General features: G+C 48.8%; 1 protein-coding gene across 15 annotated transcripts in view; it reads left to right on the top strand.

Annotated features, from left to right (window-relative positions):
• Positions 1-5431: 5431 nt before the first annotated feature.
• PLA2G6 (phospholipase A2 group VI) overlaps positions 5432-21262 on the top strand; it is a 53280-nt gene continuing 37449 nt past the window's right edge. For 4 of the 15 annotated variants that reach the window (XM_082636359.1, XM_082636357.1, XM_082636355.1 and 1 more), the window contains exons 1-2: positions 5547-6261; positions 14051-14439. In XM_082636359.1, the coding sequence (XP_082492485.1) occupies positions 14108-14439 (332 nt within the window). In that variant the 5' untranslated portion in view covers positions 5547-6261; positions 14051-14107. Of the gene's footprint in view, positions 5515-5544; positions 6270-13169; positions 13812-14050; positions 14440-21262 lie in introns of those variants that run through there. The other 11 variants (XM_082636358.1, XM_082636360.1, XM_082636362.1 and 8 more) reach the window with 10 other exon arrangements.

Raw genomic sequence — 21262 nt, 5'->3', positions numbered from 1 at the left:
ACAGTAGTAGGCACTTCATAATTGCTGGCTGAGGACTTCCCCGGTGGTACAGTGGTTAAGACTCTGTGCTTCCACTGCAGGGGACACGGGTTCAATCCCTGGTCGGGGAAGATCCCACATGCTGCACGGCGCAGGGGGGAATAAATCGTAATTGCTGACTGAAGAAGCTTAAGTGAGGATGAGAAGCCCAGGAGAAAGAAGGAAGGGATGAAGGCTTTGCACACTCTGACCCTCATGAACCCCCCGTTGGACCTCGTCCTGAGAAGCCATATCCTGCATGATCACCAGCACATGGCCTGAATCTTTGTCTGAAATGCCGTCTGCTCAGCAGCCTCTCCAGACCCTCCCCATCATTCAGGACCCAGGCTCGGGCCAGCTTCTTGGCCAAGCTTCCCTGGCGCCCTGGCCCTGAGAACCAGCCTCCCCTCAGCCCACAGTCTGTCCTGTGAGCCCCTGAGCTGGGCTGAGGGACCCCCAACTGGGGAAATCCTGCCTTTATTGGCCAGGACTGGCTGTCCCCCTTAGACTGGGAGCACACGTGGTTGCAGCCTCACAGCTCAAGGTCACCTGCACTCGTTTCCTCCCTGAGGAAGGCACAAGCCCCGATGGCCCCCTCCTCAAATCAGAGCCACCTCATTATTGTAATCATTACACAGCTGCCTCGTGGCCTCTGTGCCCTCCAGTCACCTCTTCCACTGCAGCAGAATGATTTTTTTTTCTAGTCACTTCCCTGCCTGTGACCATTCCAGGGCTCCCATTGCCCACAGGGCAAGGTCCTCATCCTCAGCCTGGCACTCGTGACCCTTTGTGCCTTGCCTCTGGGGCTCACCTGCCCATTCACCTGCTCACATACCAGGTTCCAGCTACACTTGACCTCTTGCCGTTCCCCAAACAATCCACACAATCTCATGATGTTGACCTTTGCCCATATGGCTCTTTCCACCTGGCTTTCTTACTTTCCTAATCCAGCTGGCAAACTCCCATTCAACCTTTGAAACACAACTTAAGATCAAGGGTTGATAATTTTTTTTTTCTGTAAAGGTCCAAATAGAAATATTTCAGGCTTTGTGGGCCATACAGTTTCTGTCATGATAACTCAACTCTGCCACTGTGGAAAGCATATTCATACATAAACGGATGGTGCTGTGTTCCAATAAAATTTTATTTCCAGGAACAGGTGGCAGGTGGGATAGTTTGCCCAGCCCTGTTCAAGAGTCATCTCACAAATCTTCCCAGAAGACAGAGTTCAACCATGCCTTCTCGCAAAGCCCTCTGTACCTTACACATTTTATCACAATACAAACCCCGATTGTAATGATTCTACAGTTGTGATGATTAAATGGGATGGTGGTCACACCATCGTCTCTCACCTGGGTTGCTGCAAGAGCCTTCTCACTGGTCTCCCAGCCTTTGCCTTGCCCTTACAGTCTATTCCTACAGAACAGACACAGTTTGTTAAAATGTAAGTCTGGGGCTTCCCTGGTGGCACAGTGGTTGGGAGTCTGCCTGCCGATGCAGGGGACACGGGTTCGTGCCCCAGTCCGGGAAGATCCCACATGCCGTGGAGCGGCTGGGCCCGTGAGCCAAAGCCACTGAGCCTGCGCATCCGGAGCCTGTGCTCCGCAACGGGAGAGGCCACAGCAGTGAGAGGCCCGCGTACCGCAAAAAAAAAAAAAAAAAAGTAAGTCTGACAGGCCACTCCTGTGTTCAAAAACTCCCCGTGCCTCCTCATTTCCCTCAGAGTGAAAGCTAAAGTTTAAAAATTGTCCACAGTGTCCTACAGGCGCTGATTTCCCTTCAGCCTCATTGCCAACTACACTCCCTCTCACTCTACTCCAGGCTTAATAGCCTCTTTGTTTTTCTTGAAACAAACCAAGGAGACTCCTGTCTCAGGGCCTTTGCTCTTGCTGTTCCCTCCATTTGGAACACTTTCCTGGGTTATCACAGGGCTGGCTCCCTCGTCTCCCTCAGGTTTTTATTTGAATGTCTCCCTTCTCAAGGAGATATGGGGATATATGTATATGTATAGCTGATTCATTTTGTTATAAAGCAGAAACTCACACACCATTGGAAAGCAATTATACTCCAATAAAGATGTTAAAAAAAAAAAGTCTCCCTTCTCAATCAGGCCTTCCTTGACCACACTTTTTTTTTTTTTAATTTTATTTTGGCTGTGCCGGGTCTTTGTTGCAGCACGTGGGATCTTTAGTTGTGGCATGTGGACTCTTCACTGTGGCATGCATGCAGGATCTAGTTCCCAGACCAGGGATGGAACTTGGGCCCCCTGCATTGGGAGCGTGGAGTCCTACTCACTGGAGCATCAGGGAAGTCCCCCGGGCCACTCTTTTTTTTTTTTTTGCAGTACGCGGGCCTCTCACTGTTGTGACTTCTCCCGTTTCGGAGCACAGGCTCGGGACGCGCAGGCTCAGCGGCCATGGCTCACGGGCCCAGCCACTCCACGGCATGTGGGATCTTCCCGGACCGGGGCATGAACCCGCATCCCCTGCATCAGCAGGCGGACTCTCAACCACTGCGCCACCAGGGAAGCCCTTGGGCCACTCTTTTAAAGCTGCAATCCTCCCATCTCCCCTCCCTGCTTTTACCCCATAGCATTTATCGCCTTCTAACACACTGTATTTTTCCCCAACTTTTTAATTATAAAAATGTTCAAACACACAGAAAATGGAAGAATGAGTACAAAGGCACTCATGTACACAACCCCAGATTCAACACACTAGGTTTTTGGAAAGTAAGATGGTAATATCATGACACTTCACCCAAAGACTTTAGCAGAACACACTGTATGTCTGACCTCTCTGTCTTGATTATTGTCTGTCTTTCCCAACAGGACTGTGAACACTGTGAGGGCAAGGATTTTGTCTCTTTTCTCTGCTGTGGTTTCCTCAGCACCAAGAACACTGCCTGACACATAGTAGGTCCTCCTGCAGTGTAGGGAAAGAAAAGTCAAGACAGGTCTTGATTCTGGTTCTGCCTCTCACTGACATGTGACTCTGTGAATCATTTCCCCTGACAGAATCTTGGTTTCTCCATCTATAAGGTGGAGATAATCGTACTACTTCTCAGGATTGTCATGAGGATCAAACAAGGTAAAAGTGTAAAATTCACCTTGAGCATGTTTGTTAATTTCCATCTAACTCTTTGAGGAGGGGACTTGGGTCGACTTTGGGCTCTGGGATGATTGTAGCTGCAGGGTCTAGCACAGCCCCTCAAGAGAAGCTCTTTGACTTGAACTGCTCCAAAGCAAAATCCAGCAGAAACTGAAAGGAGCACCTACTTGGTGCTTACTTGCCCCCTCCCTTCCCACTGCTTGCTCATTCAGTGCTACCTACTAACTCTGGATTCTTCATCTCTTGCTTTACCCACTCATTTAATAGTTTTCACCAGAAACACCCAAGGGAGGGGCACTCAACTTCATCAGGCCTTGAATCTATTGTATTATTTTCTTCTATTTATTACTTTCTTTCTACTATATTTTATTAATTTCCTCTATGGATCTTTGAGTGTTTCTAAAGATTGATCCAGATGATTGATCTCTCTTCCTTGGCCTTTTCTGCATTTCAGATTCAGTTGTGTGTCTGTGTTGCCAAACCTGCCTTGTAGACTCACCTTGAATACGGGAGAGTATTTGCTGAAGAATGGGACTCATCCTGTTGAACCTCTGAGGTTTCCCAGGTCAGATTGCTCAGCAGTGGGTGGAAGCTCCCTGATAACCATCGCCCTAACTTCAATTGTTTGGGGTGCGGAGGGCAAGATACATTTCACTGAGAATTCTGAGTCTTCTTCCCACTCTCTCAACTCAAAGCTGAAACTCTGAACAAAATTTTAACTTTAGTGTAAAGGAACAGTTTCTTCACCCGTAAAATATGGACGAGAGTAACTACAATCCCCAGATGATGGATGTGAAGTCAAGTTACTTTGTAACTGGCAAAGCTCTGTACAAATAGTAGTTACTGTGGTTAGTTTTATTAACTTGACTAGATTCTTAACTAAATCTTGCCCCAGTTACCTTGGCTGCCCCCAGTCTGGGCACTGATATCTTGCGACAGAGAGGCAGAAATATTCCTTTTTTTTTTTTTTTTTTTTTTGCTGTACGCGGGCCTCTCACTGTTGTGGCCTCTCCCGTTGCGGAGCACAGTCTCTGGACACGCAGGCTCAGCGGCCATGGCTCACGGGCCTAGCCCCTCTGCGGCATGTGGGATCTTCCCAGACCGGGGCACGAACCCGTGTCCCCTGCATCGGCAGGCGGACTCTCAACCACTGCGCCACCAGGGAAGCCCCCCCGAAATATTCTTCTATTCACAGGAATAACAAACAGAAACTACCCTTCCCATGCCAACAGAGAGCAGTTTGGACAATTTATCTAGATCTAAAGTTGGGGAATAATTAGGGGGAAGAAAATGTGTCCAACCAAGCCTGGCAGGCTGGACAGGGGACATGATCTGTTCAGTCAGAAACAGATTTGTGACTAAAACCCAGCCTCCTCCCTTCTATTTAACGCATTCTCAGCATTACTAATGATAACAACTGTCATTTATTTTTTAATATTTTTATTTACTTATTTGGCTGTCTCCAGTCTTTGTTGCAGCACGTGGGATCTTTAGTTGCAGCATGCAAACTCTTAGTTGCGGCATGAGAGATCTAGATCCCTGATCAGGGATGCAACCCAGGCCCCCTGCATAGGGAGCACTGAGTCTTAACCACTGGACCAACCACCAGGGAAGTCCCACAACTGTCATTTATTGAAATCCCACTATGTGCAGGCAGGGGGACTAATTTATCTCTAGTCATCATAACAACCCCATGAGGTATTACTGTGCTCACTCTCAGATGAGGAGTTCACAGAGACCAAGTCATTTGCCCAAGTTTCTACTAAAAGTGCTGCAATATTTCCTGAGATCGGCTTGGGGAAGGGCTGCCAGAAACCAAGGAATAATTTTTTTTACCATAACTAAGTATTTTTTGCTTATACTAAAAAATCATTGTTCAGCTGAAATAGAAATTTAATCCCTTATTTTTATTTGCTAAATCTGGCAAACTTAGCTTGGAGGTACCCGGCAAAATCAAAGCAGGTTCCTGCTTGTTATGCCCTAACACATCTTTGTTGGTTTTGTTTTTGTCTTTACGAGCCGTCGTAAAAATCAGGTTCAGACTTCAGGCCTCTGACCGTTTTAGTGGGCTGAGGGCGGAGAACGGTGAGACCCCTGCCCCCCATTAACATGTCTGCCAAGGAGCGGTAACACGAACCTTCCGCCCCGCACAGACGTGGCCGCGCCCCGCCGCCGAGGATTGGCTCAGCCCAAAGCCCGGCCTCCCTCGGCCATGGGAGCCCCTTCCATTGGGCAGTTATAGAAGATGGCGGAGCCCCGCCCCTGCCTTCCTCTCGCGAAGCACAGGCTTCAGTGACTGGCGGAGAGCCGTGGCCGGCTTGTCACGTGGCCTGGGGCTCGTCTGTTTGCGGAAGTAGAAGGAAGTAGAAGTGCTGAGTAAGCCGAGGTGAGTGACGGCGCGGGGAAGGCGGGGCCAGGGGCACCTTTCCCAAACCTCCGTGCCCCAGACTCCTTGGGCTTCATCCCGACCGTCCCGCAGTCTTCCCTCTTGTTCCCCGATTCCGAGCCATGTCCTCCATTAACCCTTTTTTGACCCCTAAATGCCCCCAGCTTCCACCCTTTGATCCCCAAGCGTCCCCAGCTCCCATCCTGTGACCGCTCTTGTCTCATCTCTAACTTGTGTTCCCTCAGGGACCCCAGCTCCGACCCTGGGTTCCCCCTCTTTCTTCCCTGTGCGTCTCTCCTCTATCCCGTGCCTCACTTTCTGAGTCAACCCCTTCCCGTCGTCCCCCAGCTCTCAGTGGCTCTTTGTGCCCCCAGCTTTCAGTCTGGTTCCCATTCATTGTTCCCAGCTTTCTTTCTGTGCCTTTCTAAGTGCTCCCGATTTTTCCGCCTCTGTGTCTTCCCACCCGATCCCCCACTGCATCTCTGTCTTCTGTGTCCCTCCATCTGTCTGCCCTGTTCTCCATCACTCTTCCCCATTTCTAACTCCCTGCTTCTCCCTGCTTATTGTCTCCCAGGTGCCTCCAGATTTCATCTGTGCCTACACCCCCCATGCTCCCTCCTTTCCCATAGCCTATTCACCCCAGAGTCTCCCAATCCCCCAGTCCTGTGTCCATCTCCTGCTCCTACCGATGACCTGGAAGCTGGTGACAGGAAGTGTGTGACCCTTGTGACCATGTGACTGGAACGGGTAGGCCGGTGGGTGTGGGACAGGGAGGGCACAGGGCTCAGGGATCTATGCTCATTTTTTTTTTTTTTTTTTTTTTTTTTTTTTTTGCGGTACGCGGGCCTCTCACTGTTGTGGCCTCTCCTGTTGCGGAGCACAGGCTCCGGACGCGCAGGCTCAGCGGCCATGGCTCACGGGCCCAGCCGCTCCGCGGCATGTGGGATCTTCCCGGACCGGGGCACTAACCCGCGTCCCCTGCATCAGCAGGCGGACTCTCAACCACTGCGCCACCAGGGAAGCCCCTATGCTCATTTTTTGTATGGACTACTCACACGACCTCAAATACCTTCCCTTCCCCTAAACTTCTGAGTCTTTCTCTTCACCTGCCCTCTTACCCACCCAACAGGATGTCAGGCAAGTTTGGTTTGGCACCACAGATGCTCCACCCTTGGGCTGAATGCAGTGTTTTTGTTATTGTCTCTGCCTTAAAATTTTCCTGGAGTTTGTTGGCCATTTCCTGAGTCTCAGTTTCCTCATCTGTGACAGGGGGATTGTATTTCCTGCCCTCCTAAGGCTGCCATGAGGTTCAAAATTTGAGAAAATGTAGAAGGCAAAGCTTTGTAACCAGCATGGCCCTGTACAAATGCATGGGTTTGCTATTGTGTCATTGGCAGAAAAGGGAAAGGGATAGAATGAAAAATCAAGGAGGGAAAGACAAGTCTTGCATTTAGCATTTGGCAGATTTATTGACCATCTGCTATGAGTCAGGCTCTTTTATATGTTATTTTACCATTTATTCATTCATTCCTCATTTATTTCACAAATATTAGTGGACTGTTTGTTATGTTCTAGGCTACCTTCATAGCCAATGTTACTCCCATTTAACACAATAAGGAAGAGAAGGCGATTGAGTTGCCTGAGTTCACACCAACTGATGTGGTTGGAGCTAGAATCTGAAGAGAGTACTTTATAACACCAGAGCCTGTGGTCGGATTGCTCTGCTCTGTAAGGGTCACTACTGTTGTCTAAGTGCCCAGGGCACTTTTTCCCTTACATGGGTTACTTTCTTATTAAATGGCAGTATCCTCAAAAGGGAATTTCCTTCTCACTCAGCAGAATGACATCACCAAGAGATAAAGGAAGGAGAAATTTAAATGCGGTGTGTGTGTCTGCACGTATGTACTGGGTGTGTGTGGGAGGAGGTAGGGGCTGTAGTGAAGGGGAGGTCTTGTGTTACAAGCTTCACTTTATAGAATGTGGCTCCTGGGAGAGCATTTTAATAGGTCCAGGCCTTAAATGCCTCTTCTCTTTTTTTGTCCATCCTCATTTTTTTTTGGTGATCTCATCCAGTGACATAGCTTTAAGTACCATCTCTACTCTGACTCCAACTTCCAAATTTATATCTCCAGTCCGGTCCAGACATTTCCGCTGAATGATAGACACACACGTATTTGCTCCCTCAACATCTCAAACTTAGGAATTTCAAACTTAAAGTACTTAGAATTAAGCACCTGATATCCATCCCCTTCATCCCTTCCCTCACCCTCTACCAAAATCTGTCCCTCACATGCACTTTCCCATCTTTAGGAAATGGCAGTATTCTTCTTTCGGTTGCTCTGGCTCAAGCTGTGAGAGTATCCTTTTTTTTTTTTTAAATACATTTATTTATTTAGTTATGGCTGTGTTGGGTCTTCGTTGCTGCGTGCGGGCTTTCTCTAATTGTGGCGAGCAGGGGCTACTCATCGCGATGGCTTCTCTTGTTGCAGAGCATGGGCTCTAGGCGCGCGGGCTTCAGTAGTTGTGGTGCACGGGCTCAGTTGCTCCGTGGCATGTGGGATCTTCCCGGACCAGGGCTCGAACCCGTGTCTCCTGCATTGGCAGGTGGATTCTTAACCACTGCGCCACCAGGGAAGACCTGTGAGATTATCCTTGATGCCTCTCTACACCCCTCATCCAGCCAGAGTTAATATCACTCCTTTGCTCCAAGCCCTGTAATAGCTTCTCCTCTCAATGTACCTGCCTGGCTCCCTGTTACCTCTCTGACCTTACTGGCTTCCTTGCTGTTCCTGGAACTCACCAGGCATGGTCCAGCCCCAGGGCCTTTGCACATGCACTTCCCTCTGCTTGGAAAAGTCTTCACCTACATACCTGTATGACTTTTGCCCTCATTTCTTTTAAGTCTTTATTCAAGGTCAAGTTCTTGGTGAGGACTTGTTCACCCTATCTAAAATTTTAATCTCCACATGGACACTTCCTATCTCCCATCTTTCATTTATTTTTCTCCTTGGCGTCTAATCAGCATTCTGAAACTATGTCTTTATTTTGCCTATTTATCTTCTTTGTTATAGCCCCCTGTAAAATAGAAGTTCTAGGAGGGCAGGGATTTTATCTTCTTTGTTCACTAGTGTGTTCTCAGCAGTTGTAACAGTGCCTGCCACAGAATTGGTCCTTGATAAATATTTGTAGAGTGAATCATAAAATGGTCACCCTGTATCATGCCACCAGCCCAAAAACGTCCTAAAGTCATCGGGGTCTCCCGTCGTGGGGAACTCCAGCAGCAGTTCTGGGCAGTTTGCTTCCAGCTGTGGTCCAGCTAAACAAAGTGGGTGAAAGAGGGCCTCCCTGGTGGCGCAGTGGTTGAGAGTCCGCCTGCCGATGCAGGGGATACGGGTTCGTGCCCCGGTCTGGGAGGATCCCATATGCCGCGGAGCGGCTGGGCCCGTGAGCCATGGCCGCTGGGCCTGCGCGTCCGGAGCCTGAGCTCCGCAACGGGGGAGGCCACAACAGTGAGAGGCCCGCATACCGCAAAAAAAAAAAAAAAAAAAAAAAAAAGTGGGTGAAAGAGACACCTTTTCCTTTTCGGAAAGACCATTTTGCTCTGGCTCATATGAATGGCAGTGCACTGTTCCATGAGAGCCTTGGCTTTTGGCACACAGGGGTCTGCACATCAAGCCTCACTCAGCCACGTTCCGTTCGGGATTTCTCCTGAAGGCAGCTTGAGGATTACGAGCTGGGGCTCTGGATTCCAACTAATGGGGTTCAGATCCTGGCAAGTTACATCACCTCCTGTGCCTCAGTTCCCTGTGTGTAACATGGGAAGAAGTATGCCTTCTCTTATGAGTGTTTTGAGGAATAAATATGATCATTACCCCCAAACTTGGTGAGGCATCTGGTGCTCAGTGGGTGCTGGATGAATGGGGCAGTGTTGCTGGGTGTGAGGTGACGGGAGCCAGCCCTCCCCCATTCCTCGACGGCTTAGGGAAGAGTCTGGGAAGAGCTGGGGTCAGGGTGAACACTTGGAGGGATGTTTTGTTTGGAGGCAGCCTTGGAGGCCCAGACGCTCGGATGAGAGGGAGAAATGGTGTTTCAGCTGATGTCTACATTCATCCTGTCTTTCCTTGTGCACTAATGGAGCACCTGCGTGCTCCGTGCAGGCTCTCTGCCTAGTGCTGTCAGGAGTCCGAGGAAGAAGGCGTGAGTCCAGTCGCCAGGCAACACCTCCCATTTCCTCTCTCTGGGCCTTGTTGCCCCCTATGCCAAACAGGGATAGCGATCGCACCGTCCCTGTCTCATGGGCATTTGTGAGCTTTGAGGCAGCTAACAGACGTGAAAACCCCCTGCCAGCCATAAAGCGAGGTGGCCTTGTGAGAGGATGTGCCGTGGGCCAGCATGCGGTGATGCGCTTGTGGGCTGGGAGGTGCAGATGGCAAGCGCTGCAGGAAGGAAGTCCGCGGGGGTCAGGGCAGGCAGAGTGCTCTGATCTGACCCTGTGTTCTCAGCCCGTCCTGCCAGGGCAGGGCACGGGGGTGACGTCGGCTGCGCCGGAGGCTGTGCTGTGCCAGTCGTTCCAATCATGGGACATCCTGTCATAAGCAGCTGGGGCTCACAAAGCCTGATTTCCAACTCAAGCAGTTCTGTGTGTGCTTCCAGAATCCCCATGTGGCCCGTCCCGTGAGGTCAGCCACCTGGCCCGGCTGTCCTGTCACGCACCTCCTGAGCAGCCATCCTGCCCCTCTGGTCCAGCAGCGAGCTTGACGAGTTTCCCTGTCTGGAGTATGAATGAGCTCAGCTTCAAGCACTGAATTTTCCAGATCAAAGCCCAGCAGGTGCCCCATAAAGGTTGCCCTGTGCTGGGGTGAGCTCCTGGGCATTTCTGTTGTGGACAGAGTGGGTGAGGAATGGGACATGTGGTGTGTTACCACCGCACAGGGTGAAGAGAGGAGGGAGGGGTGCCTCAGAGGTGCTGGCCCCCTGGGGCCTCCAGTTGGTTCATTCATTTGTTCTCATTCATTCACCAAACATTTATGTTATGCCCACTGTGAGACGGGAACAGCATGCCAGGTGCTTGGATAAATCCATAAAGGGGGGATGGGCCCCCCTCCCCCCAGCCAGCAGATAGGCATCACCATCCCAGGCTAAGTGGTCAGTGGGCGTGCACTGGGCGGGGTGGGGCACGGAGGAAGGCACACATGCGCCTGGGGCTGGGAGGAGGGGAGGCGCAGGGTGTGATTCTTGGAGGAGGTGGCACGTAAACTGAGTCCTGAAGGGTGAGAAGGGGGTTATTTATCTGTCTGACAGCGCTTTCTTGAAAGCAGGCTCTGGGGCAGGTGAAGACGGCAGGGAGGACAGTCCAGGCAGGGGTCAGGGATGGGTAGGGGGTGGGGTGAGGGGTGTGGGTGGGGTCGTGTGCGCAGGGACCCTCCACACTCCGAGTGGCAGCAGCTGCTCCCCAGCCCAGTGCCCATCCCTGCAGCTATGCCGGAAAGAACCTGGGCTCCAGGGTCAGAGGTGGTGGGGACAGGAGGAAGGGGACAGAAACGAGGCCAGCCTGCTACAATCGGTCCAGGATGTGGCCCAGGGTTTTCATTTCCTTTCTTCCACCTCGTGATGACAGTGGCCACTGTTTGTGTGCCCAAAGTGGCCAGCGTCCCACTTTCCCTCCACTGTGTCATTTCATCCTCACGCCTACCTTGGAAGGCTGGAGGAGGGCCAGGCCTGTCCTTTCTGGGGCCAGGCTGCTGTCAGTGTGGGGGGTGGCACCCTCGCCACCAGCCCTGGGGACCTTGAGGAGGGAGGCTGTCCTCTGGGGCGGGGCATCTGCCTTCCATCGAGCTGGACCCTCACGGTGACTCTCCTCCTTAACCCAGGTGGGCCGCGGGCGCTGGATGCTCCTGACTCCCTAGCTCCCTGTGAGCCCCTCTCCGGGTGCTGCAGCCTGCCTTCTGGGAAGCCTCTGTGCTGCTTTTCTAAGCCAGGCCTGACCCGCCCACGCCCCCTGACTCCCCAGATGCAGGCCCCAGAGGCTCAGCCTACACTCCCACTTTCTTTAAAAAATATAATAATTTTCTATACCATTTGGAAAATAGGGGAAAGAAAAAAAATTTGCCCATAAACCTAATACTCTCATCTACCCTTAGTATTTTGGTATGTTTTCTATCAGTTTTTTTTGTTCGTTTGTTTTGTTTTGTTTTTTGCTGTGCGTAATTTTTACTCAGTTAAATTATGTTTTAACAAACTTTCTTTGGGCCAAGTCTGGTGTTAGAGTTGATAGAAGTAAAAAGACCCAGTACCTGCCCATACGAAGCTCAGACTCCAGAGCTAGCCCATCTGGGCTCCAGTCCTCACTCCTCTACGTACTAGCCGTGCGACCTTGGGCCTGTTACTTTACCTCTCTGTTCCTTGATTGTCTCATATGTTGAATGAGGATAAGCATGGTAACGATTTCATAGGGTGGTGGTGCAGACGAAATGATTAATATATGTAAAGATCTTGCAACGGGGCCAGAGTACAGAAAGAGCCACATGAGTGCCTGGTGTGGTTCGTGCTGTGAAGTGTACAGTCTGGCAGGAGGATCAGGGCTTTTCCAGCTAGAAAAGGAGACATTCTCGATAGACAAAGCAATGCAGACAGGCAAGGAGGTGCGAAATAGCATTGCTTTCTGGAATCGCGTGTGGTTTGGAGCTGACAGGGTGGGACTGATGGGGAGAGACAGGACGGGCAGGCAGCGGCTTCGCAGGCCGAGCTCGCAGCCCAGAACAGCACAGGGAGCATCATAGACTCATTGCCACCGAGCCTATAACGACGCCACGTGCTTTCCCTGAGTTGTTACCACCTTCTCAGTAGCAGCCTTTAGTGACCACACGGCGTCTTGGGGGTAACGTGTCATAACTTACAATTCCCCTAATGCTGGGTATTGAAGTTGCTTCCATTTCTGTGTCAAAACAGAAATTGTTATAAAGCATATTGCTGTGCATGCCATGTGTTCTGTTTTGGGGGAATTCTTTTCCGGATACCAAGTCCCATGCCTTCTCTTGGGGTCCCAGCCCCTCTCCCCTGGCTGTGGGGAAAGGCACAGGTACCCGGCTCCTCTGTCCTTTCAGCTCCCAAGTGTGGGAGAAAGAAGGACCTTGACGTAGGTCTAAGCATCCTCACGAACGTTCTCATTTAATCCTCACCGCACATGAGAGGCGAGCGTTGTCCTCGTTTTAAAGGAGGAGAAACTGACTCTCACGATCTGCTCACACCACATCAAAAAAGGAAAGATGTTACAAAGCTTCACAGCGTTTTCAAAGCTCTTCAATCGTGGTCTCTAAGCCTCAGTTTCCTTATCTGTAAAAGGGGGTGATGCAACTAAAGAGGGCTAATGTTTGTTGAAAGCTACTATCTGCCAGGTACTGTTATTAGGCACTGTTGTGATCCCCATGTTACAGTTGAAGAAACTGACTCAGAGAGGTTAAGTAACTTGTCCAAGGTCACACAGCTGGTCAGTGGTGAGGCTGGGATTTTAATGCAGTTTTGCTCCCAAGCTGCACTGTGTGCTTTGGCCGTCTGCCTCGTACAATTTGTGAGAATTAAATGAGACAATCACGTGCAGTGCTTATCTCAGGGCCTACTACCTAGTAAGTGCTTAGTAAGCGTCTCCTGATGTGATGATTATTGATGACCCTTACTGCCTTTTTAGATGATTCTTCGTAGGCCTCTTGCTTTTCCTTTCATCCCTAATGTTGATCCTCCCTCCACCCATAGGCCAGGGTATGACTAGTATCCACTCACATGTCCACTCTCTCCCACGGTGCCCACACTCGCATGCTCTGTCCTGCAACTGACCTGCTCTTTTGGCAGGTGACATCCTGGCACAGAGGCAGGGGTGGCCTCCAGCCAGTTGTCATGCAGCTTTGGTGGCACTGCCTGAGGAAGGTAGTGTGCTTTCTGGGAATCCAGGAAATAACAAGACATCTGATTCTGTTATCCAAACTGGGGACAGTTTCCATAGCAGAACCTGTGACCCTGTGGGTAGGAAACAAAATTTCCACCCAAACCTATGTCACTGTTTCTAAGTCTTTACGTTCATGCTCATTTCCGAGGAGCCTGCTTTTGCGTTCTCTCAGAGCTCTTTGGGAAGCCCGTGGTAGCAGGCACCAGAGGTTTTAGACAAATGCCCCCGATGGAGTGTGAGATGACACTGGTCCCTTTGTGGCATCCAGTAGAGAGGGGACACTGGTTTTGTTTGTGGAATTCAAATGACCAGTGCTAAGCTCTTTGAGTTCCCAAAAGTCGACGCCATACTTTACAGGGTGAGAACACCCCGTTTGCACAGGGCAGTGTCACCCATCACGTGCGTTCATGTCTGCTATCTCCTTTGATCACAACAGCCCCACGCTGCAGATGAGAAAACTGAGTCTCTTTTGGGGAAACTGGGTCAGGGGGCAGGACAGTGCTGGTCACCTGTGCACAGTGGCAGCCCTGGAACTTCTCGTCAACCCTTCTTCCCTCCCACTCAGTGCTGTTTCTCTTTCTTTCCCCTCCTTTCCAGGTCCCTCCAGGCCCAGAATCGGGGGAGCAGCGCTGATGGGGAGCCACCTGGGTGCCCATGCAGGAAACCCCCATGCGTGGTGAGGTGGGCATGGGAGACCGAGCCCAGCTGACCAGAGACCTCGTTTTCTTCCAGACTGAGGGGGAAGGTGGCGGGGCCTCCCCGCCGGCCCCACGGAGGATGCAGTTCTTTGGCCGCCTGGTCAGCACCCTCAGCAGCGTCACCAACTTGTTCTCCAACCCATTCCGGGTGAAGGAGGTGGCCGTGGCAGACTACAGCTCGAGCAGCCGGGTCCAGGAAGAAAGGCAGCTGATTCTGTTCCAGAACGCTCCCAGTCGCACGTGGGACTGCATCCTGGTCAACCCCAGGAACCTCCAGAGTGGATTCCGGTGGGTGATGGTCCAGTGCCCCACACACACTTCTCTCCTTTGACTCCTCCCAGGTCTCAGCCTGGAGGTCCCTTGGCCGAGAGCAGCTTCTTCAGGTTGACATCTGAGGGGTCTGTTGGGGGTGGGGCTGCTTTTAATACGGAGGGAGGGGCTTCCTGGACTCGACACCTTCCGGCCCATCAGGGTCCCGGCAGCAGGGGCTGGGGCTGGAGGACTGTTGCCTGCCTTGAGGCTTGACCCATACAGATGGAAGGAGGGAGGGAGGAAGGACGGGGAAGCCGAGGAGGTCAAATCGGGGAAGGCCCAGGGATCACCTGTAGCCCTGGGTCCTTAAGGCGTGACTTGTCCTTGTAGGGGCTGGTTGGCCGAGGTTTGTTCAGGGGAGCCTGGAAGGGGTGGACAGCTGCTCTTCTCAGGGCATGCTGGGCCCCCCTCTGGGGGCTAGAGGAACGTGTAGGAATCCAGGACAGGGCTGAGGGAACTGAGCAGCTGCAGGGCCGGTTGGAAAAAAGGGAGAGGAGTGACCAAGGACCCCAAATGCAGGGTCCAGGGGAGCTTGGCAGACTGGGGCTGAGTTGGGCTAGTGCTGATGGTCCTGCTTCATTCGTTCACCCACCTGGCTGTCCTGTCGTCCAGGGAGTGAGCTGGGAGGCAGGGATGGAGGTTGGAGGGTGGGAGGCTGGAGCGGAGGTTCTGAAGAGCTGCAGAAATGGTGATGCCAAGACCTGGGAGTCGCTGGCAGTGAGGGCTGTTGCGGGGATGGGGGCACTGTGCCAGAGCCCTGGGCTTTCCACTGGGGGTAGTCATCGTGGGGGGTCCCCCACTGCTCCGAACACCCTGAGCTTTGTGGAGAGAAGTCTTGGTGTACTGGACTTCCTCTTCAGGGGGCCGAGCTTCTGTCTTTTAAGTCTCCTCCTTTGCTTGCCTGGAGGGCTTTGTCCCCAAAGTACTTAAGTGTGTTGGACGGAGGTGTCAGGGTCCTGCTTCCAGCCTCCAGGTAGAGGTGCTCCTATTGTTCTGTAACTGCAGAGCTTCAGGTTGGGGGAGGGGATCAGGGTCTTCCGAATCCTCAGGTTTTATTCCCTAAGGCCTGGGAGTCCCACGACACCCCTATGGGTGGAGAGTTGGATGCTGGCTGATACAGACGGCAGCAATGCTAGTACCCCGTTACATTAGTGCGTGTGAGGCGCTGGTCTAACCGTTAGCTCCCTCTGTCCTCACCACAGTCCCCAGAGGTAGGGCCATTATTGACCCCTTCTTACAGAGGAGGAAACAAAGCTCCAAGAAGTTAGGTAACGTGCCTGAGGTCACAGAGCCACTCATAGCAGAGCTGGGGTACAGACATCCGGGCTCCAGAACCCACCTCTTCCTTTTCCTCCAGGCAGGCCGCTTTGCAGTGTGATGAGCTGGGCCCATCCTGGGCCCCCAGCCTGACATATGGTCCAGGCGCCTGGCTCTTCTGGGGTGAGCCCCATGGTGGTCACTTGTAGCACCGCCGTGTACATTGTGATAACGTCCATACCTCTCTTCCTGGTACGAGTTAATCATTTACTGCTGACATTGATTTGTGACATATGCTGTTTGACGAACCCCGCCAGCCCCTCGCTGGTATCTCAGCAGAAGCAGGGCTGCACGTCCCAGAAATCCTGGGAGGAATGATCAAAGCGTGTGTGACATGTGATCTTTGCTTCTCGAAAGGGGACTTTTTTTTTTTGGCGGTACACGGGCCTCTCACTGTTGTGGCCTCTCCCGTTGTGGAGCACAGGCTCCGGACGCGCAGGCTCAGCGGCCATGGCTCACGGGCCCAGCCGCTCCGCGGCATGTTGGATCCTCCCAGACCGGGGCACGAACCTGTGTACCCTGCATCGGCAGGCGGACTCTCAACCTCTGCGCCACCAGGGAAGCCCAGGGGACTGACTTTTGAGGCCCTCTGTGCTGGGACTTTGCCTGGACACACACCCTAAGGTTTGCCCGTTCACTGTTTATCCAGCCCACAGCCCATCTCCACCAGCGGCAGGTCTCTGCCCTCCAAGGGCTCAGGCAGTAGCCAGAAAAGGTGGATCAGGACCCAGCATTCAGTGGGGTAAATGTGGGGTACATGGGCTTGTGTCAGACTCATGTTCCCCGGACAAACCTTCACTCTTTACACATTTTGTTTGCCCTTGTTTTTCCATCTGCTAAGAATGCTCTTCCCGCAACCTTGGCCTGTGACTCATGTGTCCCTGCTCTGTGAGCCTGTGCTCACCCCTCTGTTCTCCCTCAGCAGTGTCTGTACCTTTGTCCGCCCCTCTTGCCACAGATTGCCACATGTCTGTTTGCACATCTGTCTCCCCCACCAGACCACAGAGCTCTGGAAGGACAGGGCCTGGACCTGAGTCAGTGTTCCATTGTATGGAATGTACCACATCTTCTTCATCCATTCATCTGTTGATGGACGCTTAGGTTGCTTCCATATCTTAGCAATTGTAAATAATGTTGCCATGAACATTGGGGTGCATGTATCTTTTTATTTACTTACTTACTTATTTATTTATTTGGCTGCGTTGGGTCTTTGTTGCTGTGCGTGGGCTTTCTCTAGTTGCAGCGAGCGGGGGCTACTCCTCCTTGCAGTGCGCAGGCTTCTCGTTGCAGTGGCTTCTCTTGTTGCGGAGCACAGGCTCTAGGCGCACGGGCTCAGTAGTTGTGGCTCACGGGCTCTAGAGCGCAGGCTCAGTAGTTGTGGCGCACAGGCTTAGTTGCATGCAGCATGTGGGATCTTCCCGGACCAGGGCTCGAATCCGTGTCCCCTGCACTAGCAGGCGGATTCTTAACCACTGTGCCACCAGGGAAGTCGGATATTTTTCTATATTATCTTCTAGAAGCTTTATTGTTTTGCTTTTACAACTAGGTTGATAATCTACCTGGAATTTTTTTTTTTTTTTAACGTATGGTGTGAAATAGGACTCAAATTTCTTTTTCTTGTTTTTCAGCTGGAGATTCAGTTTTCCCAGGACCTTTTATTTTATTTTATTTTTTTGCGGTATGTGGGCCTCTCACTGTTGCGGCCTCTCCCGTTGCGGAGCACAGGCCCCGGACGCACAGGCTCAATGGCCATGGCTCACGGGCCCAGCCGCTCCGCGGCATGTGGGATCTTCCCAGACCGGGATACAAACCCGTGTCCCCTACATTGGCAGGCGGACTCTCAACCACTGCGCCACCAGGGAAGCCCTCCCAGGACCTTTTGTCACAAACTGTTCTTTTCCACTGCTCTATAGTGCCATTGGACATAAATCCAGGCGTCCCTCCCTGTAGGAATGGATTCGTTTCTAGTCACTGTTCTATTTTTCTTTTCTTGCACCAATACAATGCTGTCTTGTAACTTCATAATGAATCTTGATATCTGGTAGAACAAGTTCTCACTTCCTTCGTCTTCAAGATTATTTTGGCTATTCTCAACTCTTTGCATTTTTATGGGACAAAGAAGTTCCACCCACAAAACAAACAAGCAAAGAAAGAAAGAAACAAAGCCTCTGCTCTTGAGATTTAAGATTGGTATTGCACTGACTCTATAGATCAGTTCAGTAAGAAATGACAACTTAATATTGTCTAGTCTTCCAGACTATAAACCTGAAATACCCTCCCACTTATTTAGGTTTTCTTTAATTTCTCTCAATAGTTCTTTGTAGTTTTCTGCACATTCGTTTTGGACATATTTTGTTAGATTTATTCCTGGTGTTTGACATGTTTTGATGTTATAATAAATGATATTTATTAAAATTTAATTTTCTACCTGTTTGTTGTTGTATATAGCCAGGCAGTTGAGCTTTTGTATATTCACCTTGTGTTCAGCAACCTTGCTAAACTCATTTATTAGTTCTAATAATTTATCTATAGGACTTTTTGGATCTTCTGAGAACATAATCATATCATCATGAACATAATGACAGTTTTTGCTTCTTCCTTTCCAATCCTTATACTTTTAATTTATTTTTCTTGCCGTACTACACTGGTAAGAATGACGAGTAAAATGGTGAAGCAAGCATCCTTATCTCATTCCTGTCTCAAAAGGGAAAGCTTCAACATCATACCATTAAGCATGATGTTTGTTCTAAGTTTTTTGCAGATACCCTCTGTTGCATTAAGGATATTCCTTTTTATTCTCAGTTTTCTAAGAGCTTTCTTTTTTAAAAATTCATGAATGAGTGTTGTATATTATCAGATGCTCATACTGAAACAATTGAGATTTGCATTTATTAGCTCGTTAGTTTCTCCTTTATTTTGTCAGTGTGGTGAATTATACATTGATTTGGGTGGTTGGTTGGTTTTGAAACGTTAATGCAGCCATATATTCTGGGAATAAATCTCTCCTTGTCATGATGTAGCATCCCTTTTGTACATTGCTAGATTAAATCAAATATTTGTTTAGGATTTTCAGCACTGTGTTCATGAGAGATATTATCCTGTAATTTTCTTTTTAAAAAACATTCTTAGCAGGTTTTAGTGTCAGCTTTAGCTGGCTGCATAAAAAATGTTGAGAAGTAATCCTTCTCCTATTTTCTGAAAATTGTTTAAGATTGATATTACTACTTTCTTAAATGTCTGGAAGAATTCATGGGTGAAGCCATCTGAGCCTGGAGTTTCCTTTGTGTGAAGCTTTTCAGTATGTATTCAATTCTTTAACAGATACAGGACTACCAGATTTTCTCCTTCTTGTATCAGTTTTGGTATGTTGTGTTATCAAGAAATGTCAAATTCGTTGGCATAAAGTTGTTCATAATGTCCTCTTTTTTCCTTTTTAACATCTGAAGAATCTGAAAAGACGGTACTTCGGGTTTTCTGTATTTCTCATTGAGCTTTGTTAGGGGTTTATTGATTTTTTAGTCTTTTCAAAGAACCAACTTTTGACTGCGTTTAAGCCAAATGCTGCTGTATGTATGCTAATGTCATTTCCCCTGTCCATTAGCTGTTTTACTAATGTTTAAGTAGTTAAAAATTGCAAAATGCATCCTTGACTTACTACAGTCTACCTTTTTAAAAAATATATTTATTTTATCTATTTATTTATTTGACTGCTTTGGGTCTTGGTTGCAGCATGTGGGATCTTTGTTGCCACATGTGGGATCTTTTTTTTTTTTTTTTTTTAGTTGCGGCACGAGGGATCTTTAGCTGCGGCATGTGAACTCTTAGTTGCAGCATGTGGGATCTAGTTCCCTGACCAGGGATGGAACCCAGGCCCCCTGCATTGGGAATGCAGAGTCTTAGCCCTGGACCACCAAGGAAGTCCCATAGTCTACCTTAAATTGGTACTTCGACACTTCCCTGGCAATGCAGAAACCTTTGAATATTTCAATTCCATTTATCCATCTCATCAACTTTTTGTGATGTATTTTCATTTTAATTAATTATATATGTAAATATTTCTATCTATGTACCCCCAAACATTTTTATTGTTCTTAGAAACAGTCAATTCAGGGAATTCCCTGGCCGTCCACTGGATAGGACTCCATGCTTTCACTGCTGAGGGCCCAGGTTCAATCCCTGGTCAGGGAACTAAGATCCCACAAGCCGTGTGGCACGGCCAAAAAAAAAATCCCAAAACACATTCAATTTAGATTTGCCCACATAATACCTTTTCCAGTGTTCTTTATTCTTTCCTGCATTATGTTGCTTCCATCTGAGATAGTTTTCTTTCTGCTTAATTCTCTTAGTGCAAGTCTGCTGACAGTGAATTCTCTGTTTTTCTATCCCTAAAAATGACTATATTTTACCTTTATTCTTTTTTTTTAAACTGAATAAAAACGTGGGGCTTACCTCAGTTCCCTGAGTAAAAATGTGGGGCATACCTCAGTGTGCTTCCCTTTTCTCTAAAATCCGGGCCTACTATGCCTTGCCTGCGTTTGGTTCTCTCCAGAACCTTCAAATATTTGTTTGAATTTAATCCTGCCTTTATATTTGTTTTCACCAGGAAGGCTAGTCTGGTACAAACTCCTCTGTCATAGCCAGAAATGGAAGTTCGTCTCACAAATTTGATATGTAATATTTGCATTGTCATCGAGTCAAGATAGTTCCTAAATTTTACCATGACTTCTTGTTTGAACCATAGATAATTTGTATGTATCTTGGTTAATTTGTAAACATATGGGAAATTTTTCATTATCTTTTTGTTATCAATTTCTAGCTTAATTGCATCATGGTTGGAGAACATAGTCTAAATATTTTCAGGTCTTTGAAATTTGTTTAGATTTGCTTTATGGCCCAGCATGGGTCCAATATTTATAATTTTGTGTGTGTGTTTCAGAAGAATGTGTATTCTGTACTTGATGGGGATAGTGCTTTATATATGTCTGTTAGGTCAAGTTTATTAGTTGTTCTATATCCAATAGGGATTTTTTTTTTTTTTTTGGTCTGCTTGTTGTGTAAGAAACTAGTAGAGTATGTTAAAATCTATCAGTGTGACTGTGGATTTGTCTAGTTCTCTTAATTCTGTCAAGTTTGACTTTATTTTGGAGCTTTATTATTAGATACATAATTATCATATTCTCCTAGTGAATTGAAACTGTTATCATTATGAATTGTCCCTCTTTGTGTCCAGCAATGCTTTTTACCTTAAGCTTTACTTTTTCTAAAATTAATACAGCTTCACCAGGTTTCTCTTGGTTAGTATTTATATATTTCCTTATAATTTTAATCTTGTAAAGAATATGTAGTTGTCTTTTCTTTTCCCTGTTATCCAGTCTGTTATTTCTTATATTTATTTGGAACATTTAGTCTATTTATACTTAATGTAATTCTGATATATTTGGGTTTAAATCTGCCGTCTTACTGTTTGCTTTTTTTTTTGTTA

The sequence above is a fragment of the Mesoplodon mirus genome, assembly GCF_964341445.2.
Source record: "Mesoplodon mirus genome assembly, chromosome: 11".
Taxonomy (NCBI): Eukaryota; Metazoa; Chordata; class Mammalia; order Artiodactyla; family Ziphiidae; genus Mesoplodon; species Mesoplodon mirus.
Note: the sequence above shows the minus strand (reverse complement) of the source record. Positions and strands in the feature narration are given on the sequence as shown.